The following is a 12,203-nucleotide window of genomic DNA, read 5'->3' as shown; positions in this document are numbered from 1 at the left end:
CTTTGCAAACAGAATCACATGTCAACATAAAACCATTACGTTAACAGGTTGCATAAGCACAGGGATATAAGCCTGAACAAAAGATTGCTGCAATTGTGTTTCATATTGAAAGCTGCACCTGGACTAATGACAGAAAATGGCTGTGTGTAACTACTTGCATCTGCACCTTAAACAACTGGGGACAGCTTTACACAGGTTTTACAACCCCCTTGTCACCATTAGTGCCTTTACTGTCTGCTTGACAAACACCCTTCCTAAGATACTACCCTTTCCGCCCAAAGTAATTGCTCCTGCTTTTAAAGCTGATCAGATTGGAAGCCATCATATCCAACTGCTGCTGAAATAGCACCTGGGAGAAGATCCCATTCCCATCATGACCCACAAAGTGCCCAAAAAAAGATCAATTTAACACAAATTCAAACATCAATTAACAACTGAGCTGGCAAATTACTAAGAATTCTGATTTTTGTGACAATGTAGCAGAACAATCCAAGTCTACAACCTTCCTATTGCATGCTTCCCCTTGCCTTCTGTTCAGCAGGACTACGTAAGGAATTTACTCGCAAATACAAAGAGCTCCTATTTTTCTGAATCCAAACCTAGTACTCTCAAGAATACGGTTGCTTTGAAGAAGAAAATTGTTCCCATTCAGGAAACAAGAAGCAATTTAACTAACAGCCCATGAATGCAACAAGGTATTTCTTAAAAGGAAGCATTGTGAATTAAAAACAAGAACCAGAAGTACAGCTTTAAAGATCTTAAAACAGAGCAACAATGAAAACTAGAGCAATTTTTTCACCTGTCAATTTGAATGTACAATCCTTGCCACATTTTAAGATTCTTTTTTTTTAAGTTTTGCAGTTGAAAAATAACTTGAAGCAGATGCTTCAATAATAAAGGAGGACAGTGCATAGGAAGTTATATGAGCACCACTTGTTTAGTTTAGGAAGTTTCCAAAAAGACAGTTTAGTTTCAAAGTGTCTTTGTTTTATCAAAGCAAAATGAAACTTCCTTTAAAAAATTAAGGATATTGTATCTTCTGAGATAAAACCCAGCCATTTTCTACAACTGACTAGCATTCCATTAAGGCCAGCCAAGAACTGAAGAGTCATACCTAGACAAAAATCATGGAGATGAAATCTGCTGTTGAAATCATGACTTCTAATAAAGGTTCATCTTTATTTCATTCTTGGCTTCATTCACAGAGAAAAAAAAAAACTTCCTGCCATTGCAGAGCAGCAGCAAAATTGCACTTCAGGGATTTTAAGCAAGGTCTGTGCTGGCATGGACACCTAAGGTTGGTAGGGGCTTAGTAAAAACCCAACGTAAACATATATGGAAGAATTTCAATCAAAACTGTCTACCTGCATAAAGGAAGTTATTTCCAGGAATATCTGGAATACAAGTGCCTGACTGTACAGTCCCAGTGAAAATATGATTCCACTAAAACAGGGAACATGAAGAGCTGGGTTTGGAGAAGAACACAGACAGCACCACCTGCCCTGCCACCAGCTCCAGATAAATGCACTATCCTACAGGGTCTCTCCTGAGAGACATCAGGGATCGAAACAGGGTAGAGAATGGTTCTCCTGAAGGGAACAAAAAAGTAAAAATTAGTCGCAAAAGCCACACAAGGCCTTGTTATCATCTAAAATGACCACACCAAGAAAGAGCAAAATCATTAGTGGGCATTTCTGGTGCCATCATTACCACAGCACTCATCGCAGCAAAATTTAAACAAGGAAGTATGTGAAAGGGAAAGGCAATAAGGTCTGTGCCAAGAGTATATTTATATAAAGAGGAATATTAGAAGCAAGATTATAAATTACATGAACGTCCTAATATCCAGTGGTATTAGCTCTTGATAGTCCTTTGCATCCATACATTTAAGATGCAAGCTCACAGCTTTTTGTGCAAGGCAGCTCCCAAACTGAAACAGGGCAGTTTTAGAGACAACCTGCAGCAGCAGAAAGCATTTCCCCTTCAGTTTTCTTTTTCAAGACAGCATCGTTTGATGAAATTGGGATACCCCCATTCATTACAGCAGACCTGTATGCTCTGGGCTTTTCGTAGTACAGTCAAATGACTCAACCTTTCCTCTGCAGTACAGAATGGGTCGGTTCCCCATTAACTCCCAAGCAGGGAGGGCAGTTTTCCACAGCAGCACCCAGTAGCCTCCACCCAACACCCAGCAAGGGCTGAGGGACCCAAGATGGATGCGCAGCTCCTCAGGCTTCCCAACTAACACATTCCTCTATTACACCATGGAGCTGGACCGCTGCCAGCTTCCACAGAAACGCAGAATTAGGGTAATGCCTTCCCTCTGAGAGGCAAAATTATCCTAGTGTATGTACTCTGATCTCAGTTTCAACATGGCACGTTTAGAATTCATCCGATTTTGTGGAAACAGCCAGGGAGGGCGGCTCACCCTCCTCTCTGCCTTAACTGCTGAACATGCAAATGTTTACCCCCTCATGTAGGTACCCCCTTTGTACCTACCTCAAGCATAAGAGGAAATGTAAATGAACCTCAGATACTCAGCTTCGAATATTGTATCTCAAGTGCTGAATCCTGCTCTGAGTCACTGGATCTGTCACCATTTTCATTCACTCTGCTTCAGAGAAGGGACCTCCCCCACCATGCACAAACCAAGTCATAACATTCCCATTAACTCCTGCTGGTAGCGGAGGCATTAGGGATCCATTGCAGTCATGTGAAAAAATGCATCCAGCAGTAAGTTGTCTTCTTGTAAGCTGGTATTAGATTTTGATCAGGAAAGCTCTTTGGGAAGGTAAGGTGACAGACTCACAAAAAATCAGTTAGGTATGAGTACATCCACCCATCAATCCTCTCATCCTCTGTACTAGCGTAATGTAATTCAAATAAAGCAATAGATCTGAGGCACTTAGAGGTGTCACATCACAAAACTGCAAACAATGGCTGAGTGCACACAGAGCAGCAATAGACATCAGCTTTGGACTGGGGTGTACTGAACCAATTGGAAACCGCACGAAGGAACAGAAAAAGATCCCATCAGTTCTGTCAGTATGAGCTGAGATGTCCTCCACGCATCCCACCAGGAAAAAAAAAAAAAATCAAAGCACAAACTGACACTTACCAGAGGCCAGGCAATCCTGACTGGAGACATGGAATAAATGTCCCCGCCAGAGGAAGGGCTCCGGCCATGACTGAACATCAACTCTGAAACAAATCTATAGGAAATCACGGTTTAACAGCTTCAGGAGCACTGAAAAAAAAATTAGTCCGAAGAAGACTTTTAGTCCTTTTACATCTTGCTGCATTTTTTTTTTTGACTAAAGATCACTTTTGACACAATGGAGCCAACGTGCATTCGCTCCAAAACCAAGGGACCAAACTATGTGCTCTGGAAACATTTCTCGAGTGGAAGAGCTGTAAGACTCTGCCCATTTCCTCCCAGATCCTCCTTCTAGTGGCCATGAAACTGTAATAATTGCCACAGAGTAGCTGTATTCATCGATGCTCCTTAGTCTGGAAGGAGAACACACTCCTTCCTACATAGTATCCAGCAACTCAGCCTGCACAAAGAGGAACTTGTAGATATCAGGAATTTCTTACTTTTAAGTCCGCAATCTAGTTTTGATGTATTTTGGCAACCATGCTGCTACGAAGAAAGGTGGCACTCAAGGCTGCACTGATGAGTATTTTAGCAATCTCATTTGCACATACAAACAGCTTTCTGCCTAATTCTGAATCATCACAGTATCATCATCCTCCAATGGTTTATGTCAGAAGGGACCTTAAAGACCATCCAGCTTCGATCCCCCACCACAGGCAGTGATGCCACCACTAGGTTAGGTTGCTCAGGGCTCTGAATATTCATGCGACCATTGATTTTATGCAATCACAGAAACACAGACTGGTTTGGGTTGGAAGGAACCTTTAAGACCATCAAAATTCTGTGCCCTGCCATGGGCAGGGACACCTTCCACTAAACCACATTTCTCCAAGCTCTGTCCAACCTGGCCTTGAACACTTCCAGGGATGGGGCAGCCACAGCTTCTCTGGACAACTTGTTTCAGTGCCTCACCAGCTTCACAGTAAAGAATTTTTTCCTAATATCTAATCTAAACCTACTCTCCTTCAGCTTGAATCCATTCCCTTTTGTCCTATCACTACTTGTGCTTCTAAAAATACCCCTTTTTCTTGTAGGTTCCTTTCACATACGGGAAGGAAAGTAAGTACCTATAGAGGATGAACTTAGCACTCAACTACCATGGATATGACTAGAACATTCTATTTCCCTAATGGAAATAGAAGACCCTGCAGTAGCACCAGCCAGTTACAAGGCTAATGCCCTAATCCAAGCAACACTGGACAGGGAAGGTCCTTGAGCACACAGCAGACGTTGTTTGAATGCATGTAAGCAGGCAATTAGCTGAAAACCAGCCTTTCCCAAGCGTGGCTAAAATACAAATGGACTCATTAGGATGAGCTGGCCCCTGACAGCTTGCGTGCACATCCATACAGATATCCCACTGCACAAGCTGCCCTAGCTTTCTGTATGGCTGCTTTGCGCATCTGACCAAGATGATGATGATGAACTATACACAAACAGAGGTATGGTTATCATCTCAAAGTTCATCTAGAATTTAAGTTTTATTTAGACAGCTCAGATCCCAGCATCAGTCCCAAATGCCACTGGCAGAGAGTTCAACACTGGCCTTCCACAGACTTTACTAAGCCAGTCCCTACTGATACTGGACCCGTGGATTTTCTGGCTAGTCTGCACACACCTGAGATCATCCTCATGTGGGACACAATACTCACCCCTGGTCCTGTTCTCCCTCCTTGGCTAATTGGGTTGGACATTAGGAAGAAGTTCTTCACGGAACGGGTGACTGGGCATTGGAATGGGCTGCCCAAGGAGGTGGTGGAGTCACCGTCCCTGGAGGTGTTTAAGAAAAGAGTGGACATGGCACTTAGTGCCATGGCATTGGTTGACAAGGTGGTGTTAGGTCATAGGTTGGACTTGATGATCTCAAAGGTCTTTTCCAACCTAGCTGATTCGGTAATTCTGTAATAAAGACAGAACAAGAAGGACAAATTTCTTCATCAACAAAATGGTCCATTGTTTGTGATGTGCAGTTAACAGATGGCGTTCAAATTAACATTCATATCCTTCAAGTGTCTTATCAAACAAGCCTAAACAGCATCCTGAAATTTCCATTTTAAATTTTCTGTGAGCTTGCAAGAAGTATCACAGACAGATTTTACTGCTGTCAACTAAAGCTGTTACTGCCTTTAATGAGGGACTGACTACACTACAACTTGAACTAAAGCAGTCCAGATCCTGCTGTTCAAGGCCACTGGGTCACCTGCACAGACTTCATCTAGAAGATGGAGCACCAAATTTTCCCTTCGAAAATGCAGAGGCAGACTGTGAGCATCAAGACCTTACAAACACCTTACAATTCAGATTCAAGGAGACACATTCCTCACTGTCAACCCTTGACACTGAATCCCCTCAGACTTCTGTCCCAATAGCACGCAAGCCTGAAGAGCTGTGGGGCACACAAAGGTCTGCTGGCAGAGCACTCCAGAGCCTTTCAAACGATAGTTTGAGTTTTGACTGGGGAAAATCACAAAACACAGAACCTTGAAATGCAGTAACACAATTACATGTCTTTGAGAATTCAGACATAATATGAGCCTACCAGGGACCACCAGTTCCTGGCCCTCACTCCATTCACCTCAACCACTCACACAGCCCCACGCACCTTCCCAGATGTCTTCCAAAACCTGGCAGGTTTGGATGGCTCTGGATCACAAGGGAAGCCAAATTCAAAGCCACAGGTCTTCACAGAGAATGCCTTGTCAACAACTTTCTAATTACATATACCCTGACTGAAAAACTGCCACTGAGCAGCTGTGGCAGCCTTGCAAAAAAACAACCAAAAACCGGTATCTTTTAAAATACTATACTTAAGGACACTAAATCTAACAGAGAAAATTACTACAAAAACCATCTGATGTGGTAAATGTGATCCAGTATGGGGAAAATTGCTGGATCTGAAGATTCAGTTTGATATATTCCAAAAGTTATATAAAATCAGCAAAAAAATGCCACTTCTCTTTGTACAACTCACCAGAATTGGGTTTACAAGCTCTGGATGACTATGCTAAACAGCACAGGTCCTTACAAGACTCCAGCATCAGTTTCCTTCTGTTGAGAAAACCATTCCTCTGATTTAACCTGTTACTAAGCCACAGGAGAATTCTGCTCTTGTATTTTGGCAGCTGCACTGCCGCACCATGCTCGCTCAGTAACAGCCTCATCCAAGTCACTGATACCTTACTGAAAGCCTACTAGAAAATCCACCTCACCAAAATACTCAGATTTGATTAAACCAGCCAGTGAAAGCAGCCCACTCTCCTCATTAGTTCACATGCCCAATACTGCCCTTATTGGGTTCACGTGCCCAATACTGCCCTTCTTAACTCAAATTTTAATCAACTTGCTGGAATCACCAGTCAGCCTCTGTTGATCTTCTGGACCCTTTCCCAATAAGTACTCTATATTCCCCACTCCTATCCCCTTCCACACCACCCAGGATTTAAGGAACAGGTAACAACACGTCACTGTTAATACTTGACACCTGGAAGTCCTCATAAACATCATCTGGCTCTTGCCATTTTCTACTGTTAATTGCAGCAATTTCTTCTAAATATTTTCCGCCAGTTTGACATCTCTGTTATGGAAATTCCCAGCATAAGAATATGCCTATTTCCCTCCACAGTAAATAGAAGAGATCCCTTTGAACTATAGTTTCATCTTCCCCAAGCTTTCTCTTTAAAAAAGAGATTATTTTCTACATTTAACAATTTGTTCCTCTTTTTTTCAATCCTCCTAATTCACATCTAACTTGCAGCTGTTTGTTCTCTTCTGTTTTCCCCCTTCAGAAAGGATTTCCAATTTTGTAAATCAAGACCTCTTTCAAAACCTCCCACGCTTCTGTAGGTGCTTTTAAGATGTGTGTCTGTTTTAATTTTTCTGCTTTGTTGTTTTAATTTAGCAAGTTATATGAATCAGGACCAACAGCACAGTCTCTATATGGAAGATGACTTTTCATTAGTGGTCAAATGAAGAAAACCTGACTTAAAATACGTATTACATGAAGTCAAATAGCACCCAGCAGTTACAAAAGAAGAACAAGACAAGTGTTCAGCAGAGAAACTCTATGAGAAATATTACAGACCCCCCTCACCGAAATACTGATATCCATCAGGATTCAGAGAAAACTGGTTTTTCCCAAGACACTTTCTCATAAGGCAGTAGGCTCACACCTGGATTGCCTTATCGAGAAAACGGTAGGTACCTCTGTAGTTCATTAATTAACTCATGTGGCTGCAGGTGCCACTATTCAGCATTAATTTGACATTTAACAGGCATGTTGATACATACGATTTTACCACAAGCATTAGTTAATTGAAGTATACTTAAAAATAATAGAAATCTATGAAAAAAACAACAGTCGGAGTTTGTTCTCGGGGCTTTTGTCTTTGCCAAATGGGAAACCAACAGGACGGAGCGATGGCACCCTGGTGTTCCATCCCGGCCATTCCCCACTCGCCCTCGACCTCTGCAAGCAGCGGATTATATAAACACCATGGAAAACACCACCTGCACCTCCAAGAGGACGACGTGGTGACCGGAACCTCCGGGGGCCACTGAGTCACCCGGAGCCTCACGAAGGTCACACCCGTACAAACACCGCATCGCAGCGGCGCGAAGCCGAGCATTCCGGGCGGAGAGCGGACCCTCGGGAGAGGCCACCGAGACGGGCCGGGGGAGCGAGCACCGTCCCGGGGCCGCCCCGGGACTGCGGGACCGCCTCCTCCTCCGCATCGCTCCCCTCGGCAGCGGCTCCTTCCCGAACCCGCGGAAACTTTCCCAGCGCGGCACCCACGCCCCGGTTTCCCCCCGGTTCCCTCCGGGCACCGCTTCCCGCCGCGGCCCTCCCGCCGCCCCGCAGGGCGCCGGCGCGGCCGGGCCTACGCGCGGCTGGCTGGGCGGCGGCGGGAGGGCCCCGGTCCAGCTCGGCGGCGGAGGGCGCTCACCTGGGCGCACGGTCTTGAGGCGCACGGGCTCCCTGAAGTGCCGCACCACGGCCAACGTGTCGCGGTGCGTGAGGCCGCTCACCGGGGTACCGTTCACCTCCAGCAGCACGTCCCCCGGTGCCGGCGCCTTGCCCGAGAGCAGCGCGGGGCCCGGTGCGCCCTCGCCGCCCGCGGGCAGGCGGCCCGCCAGGTACGGGAACTCGCCGCGCTCGGCGCCGCCGCGCAGCAGATCGGGGTCGGGGCCCGCTGGGCCGCCCCAGGACACCACGCACTCCTGCACCTTGCTCAGCCAGTGCCGCTTCTTCCGCAGCGTCTTGGACATGCCGCAACACGGGGCGACGCTACCCACCCCGCGCTGCCGCCGCTCCCGCCCCGGCCGCGGCTGCCGCCCGACTGCCGCCCCGCCCTTCCCGGCTCCCCCGCGCCCCGCCTGCCTCACTGGCCACGCCCCTCCTGTCCTGCCACGCCCCCGCCGCGCCCTGGACACGCCGCTGGCGCGGGGCTGCCGGTCGCAGGCCGGGGTAGGCCGGGGCTTGTAGGGGACTTGGACCCGGCCCCGCCGGGACTCCCCCTAAGAGCCGGGGCACGTCCCGGTCGTGGTCCCCTCGCCCGGGAGGAGCTCCTCAGCCAAGGCCCGCGCCTAGGCCGGGGTGTCCTCTCAGCCAGGAGCCCCCAACCAGCGCCCGTTGCGGCAGGGTCCCTTGTCAGCCGGGGCTTGCTTTGTGTGGAATCTCTCCTCGGCCAGGAGCCCCTCAGTCAGTACCCATCCCAGGCAGGGTCTCCTGTCAGTCAGGATCGCTATGAGGATCTCTCCTCAGCCAGGAGCCCCCTCCAGCCAGGACCTTCACTCAGCTAAGAGCCCCCAGTAAGCTCCCACCTAAGGAAGAGTTTACCTTCACCCAGGGTCACCCCTCAGCCAGGACGCCCCTTGGCAGCTGGGTTTGAGGTGGGTGTGAGAGCTGAGGTGGGGTGTCCATGCTCCACTGTCATGTTTGCTCTTAGTGCCTGCACAACCAGACAGGCAGAGACACCATTCCTGTGTATTTCCACCACTCCCGTGGCCACTGCTACTGGAACCAGTTGGTTCAGAGTAGCTCGAGCACCTCAGGCCAAAGCAGAGCTCGGAACAGTGGGTGCAATTTAGATATAAACATGCAGATACTTTTTCAACTGGAAAACACAAATCCAGTGGGTTTTCTCTTCACATTAGCCTGTTTATTTTGCTGTGATTCACGGATCTCAGCATAGCAATTAGCTCATGCTGGGTGCAGATTACACACCAGGTATGCACCATGCACATCCCAGCATTTGGGAGCACAGCACAGCCGCTGAACAAATGAAACACTAAAAAGGACAAAACACAGGAAAGCTCATTCAAAATCAATGTCACACACAGCCATAAAAGCTGGAAATTAATCCTTTGAAAGCTTTCTGGTTCAAATTGCAAATTTTGCTGCCCAGTCCTCAAATTGTTTTTTCTCTTAATTAGAGGCTAAATTTCCACTGCAAATCTCTTTTGACGTCTACGGTGTTTCAGGAGTGTCTTGAAGGCTCCAGCTGTGCCCAGCGGGCTGAAGTCCTTAAGGAGCAGCAGGGCTGCAAAAAACCTGAGTCCTGAGAAGGTATAGCCTTGCCAGTGTTTGCAAATAAAGAGGTGTGACTCAAATACTGCTTTCCTTTCTGTAGGAGGAAGTGAAGAAGCCGGTGACTGCAGAGCCTAAAGAATGTTTGCTGAGTCGTAAAACAATGGATTTTTGTTCCCATTGCTGTGTCCCTGTGTTCACCTCAGTCTGGACAACATGGCGTGTTAGAAGTAGCAGATTTCAACACTGAATTTTGCAACGGTAAATAGCAGCAAGTGAAACCACCAAGAAACCAGCTCATAACAAATACCAGTAACTTCTGCAACCAGGTATTTTCTGTTTCTTAGAGACTCCTCTACCATTAAGGCCTGTTAGTCTGTGGCGTTTACCAAAAAAAGCAAGAATGCTTCCAAAGAAGTCAGAAGAACACCAATCTTATAATAAAACCATGCTTGCTGGGGTAAAACAATGTGATCTGAACTTGTCTGGGGACATTAACCAGATGCTTCCGATACATCTGAGGTGTAGTTCGTCCAGCAGTAATGGAGTTGCAACAAGCATAGGTTCAGCTCATCGTGTTCGCTGCTATTTGAGGCACATTGGGCCGCCTGCCAATAGGCACAGAAAGAACTGCCAGAAAGAAATTTTCTTTCAGACTTGCAGAATGGAAGCAAGAAGGCTGAAAGCTTTGTGGTGCTTGAGAACTGGACATTAAAAGGGACATTGTCACATTGTTTAAAACCAGCCTTCAGTTTTTCACATGGGAATTGTGACATCAGGCATGAGCTGTAGTTTATGAGCTACTGACAGTAGCTTTTTCCAGATGTTCCAGAGAATACACAGAATCCTGTGTAGACGGTGTGTGTGGACATCTCAAGGAGGAGATGAGTGTCCTTTTGACTCCAGGGTTGGAAGTTTTTGTCCATCTTCCTAAGCAGAAGGTTTGTCCACACCCCATCTTAGGAAAATGCAGCTCAGTTTTTTCACTGGCCAAGACTTCAAACCTTGGAGTGAAATGCCCACTGCATTTACACACCTGAAATGGGGAACAGTTCCAAAAATGCTGAGATATGCCAGTTAATAACACTGGGAAAAAAAAGCAAGTCATGAAACTGCTGTTCTGCAATGAATGTGCTGTTGTCTTTAACTGATGGTTCTATACAAACTTAAAAGACAAAACAAGCTGCCAAATCCTTTCAAATTTTTTGATGCCAGTAAGCTGGGCAGGTTCATTGTACATCACATGAACCATAATCCTATTCTGGAGTTGCACGTCTACCTGCCAGTCTCATTGTATTCTGAGAGAGCAACCAGTGTTGCCGAATGTATTTATTTTCTCTACATCACGTGCTGATCCCCCATCTCCTCTTCAGCACCTGGCGTGTGGATGCTCTGGCACCACAGACTAATCCAGGAGGTGTGGCACTGCTCTCAGACAGTGACCACAGCCTTTGGGGCTCCTTGGAGCCCTGCCCTGGGGTCCCCACTGTCACCTCTGCTGGGCTGGACACTGCTGGAGGTCAGGGTAGCTCCCCCAGGTCACAGCACATCTCACCCCATGGGACCTGCTCTACTGTTCTCCATGAACAAACTTTGAAACATGTACAGGCTGCTTGGGAGCTGGCTGGCAGTTTTAGTCCATTTGTCCTGCTTTCATTCCTTGGTCCAGATTACTCATCGCAGATTCCAGACACATGATGTGTCTGCATGGCCTCGGATACGATCAGAAGAGAACGTGTCCTGCACGCCCACCAGTGCCAACCCGCCAAGGGCTGAGGAATCGTGTATTTACTGAGCACTGCTGTTTGGAGCTGTCTGTGAGCTAAAAGGAGCCATCAAAGAAACATCAGGGCTCCAGTGTCCCCGGTTCATCACCCATCACACTGTGGCAGCTGCCATTCCACTCTGCTGTTGGCATCAGCACACGTAGAATGCCACAGGAAGAGGGTGCTGAGCTCTGCCACATCAGAATGAAGGACATAAACTGCTTCAAGGCAGCACAACTTTTGGTAGGCAGGGAAGCAAAGTTTGTTTATCACACTGCCAAAGTTCAAAGGCAATCAAAACAGCAAAAACATGTCAAACTGTTGTTTAATTAGAGCATGAAGACACACTTTCTCAGACAGGGTAGAAAAGGAATTTTGGTGTTGTGTTTGGACTCCTGAAGTCCTCTTCTGACCTCTGAAGTCCTTTCCCTCGTGCCAAATGCTTGCCATGCAAATCTTGGTGTGACATGTGGGTCAGCAGTCCTGTGCTTACAGGGAAGAGACCCCCACAGAGGCAAAATACTCACACAACACACACAAACACAAAATAAGAACATCTCCATCCTCAGCAAGGATGATGTGAAAGCCAGTTGCGCCAATACAGAGCAGGCATTTGCTTAGGCAGAAAGTATGTTATTTTCTATCTTCCCGGTGTCTGGGCACAGAGGAGCTCTGACTGTCTCCCAACACCACCTGACCACAGTGCTGTTACAGCTGTTGGGAGAACCAACAGTGGTTAACGCCACTGCATTAA

The 12,203-nt window shown here is 46.9% G+C and overlaps 1 protein-coding gene across 4 annotated transcripts in view; it reads right to left on the bottom strand.

Moving 5' to 3' along the window:
* The window catches only part of MAGI3 (membrane associated guanylate kinase, WW and PDZ domain containing 3), a 60,282-nt gene extending 51,802 nt beyond the window's left edge, over positions 1-8,480 (bottom strand). For all 4 annotated transcript variants that reach the window (XM_068996119.1, XM_068996122.1, XM_068996120.1 and 1 more), the window contains exon 1: positions 8,101-8,480. In XM_068996119.1, coding sequence (XP_068852220.1) covers positions 8,101-8,422 — 322 coding nt within the window. In that variant the 5' untranslated portion in view covers positions 8,423-8,480. The remainder of the gene's footprint in view (positions 1-8,100) is intronic.
* Positions 8,481-12,203: the final 3,723 nt, after the last annotated feature.

The sequence above is a fragment of the Aphelocoma coerulescens genome, chromosome 26, assembly GCF_041296385.1.
Source record: "Aphelocoma coerulescens isolate FSJ_1873_10779 chromosome 26, UR_Acoe_1.0, whole genome shotgun sequence".
In the NCBI taxonomy this organism is placed as follows: domain Eukaryota; kingdom Metazoa; phylum Chordata; class Aves; order Passeriformes; family Corvidae; genus Aphelocoma; species Aphelocoma coerulescens.
This window is presented reverse-complemented; position numbering and strand designations above follow the sequence as displayed.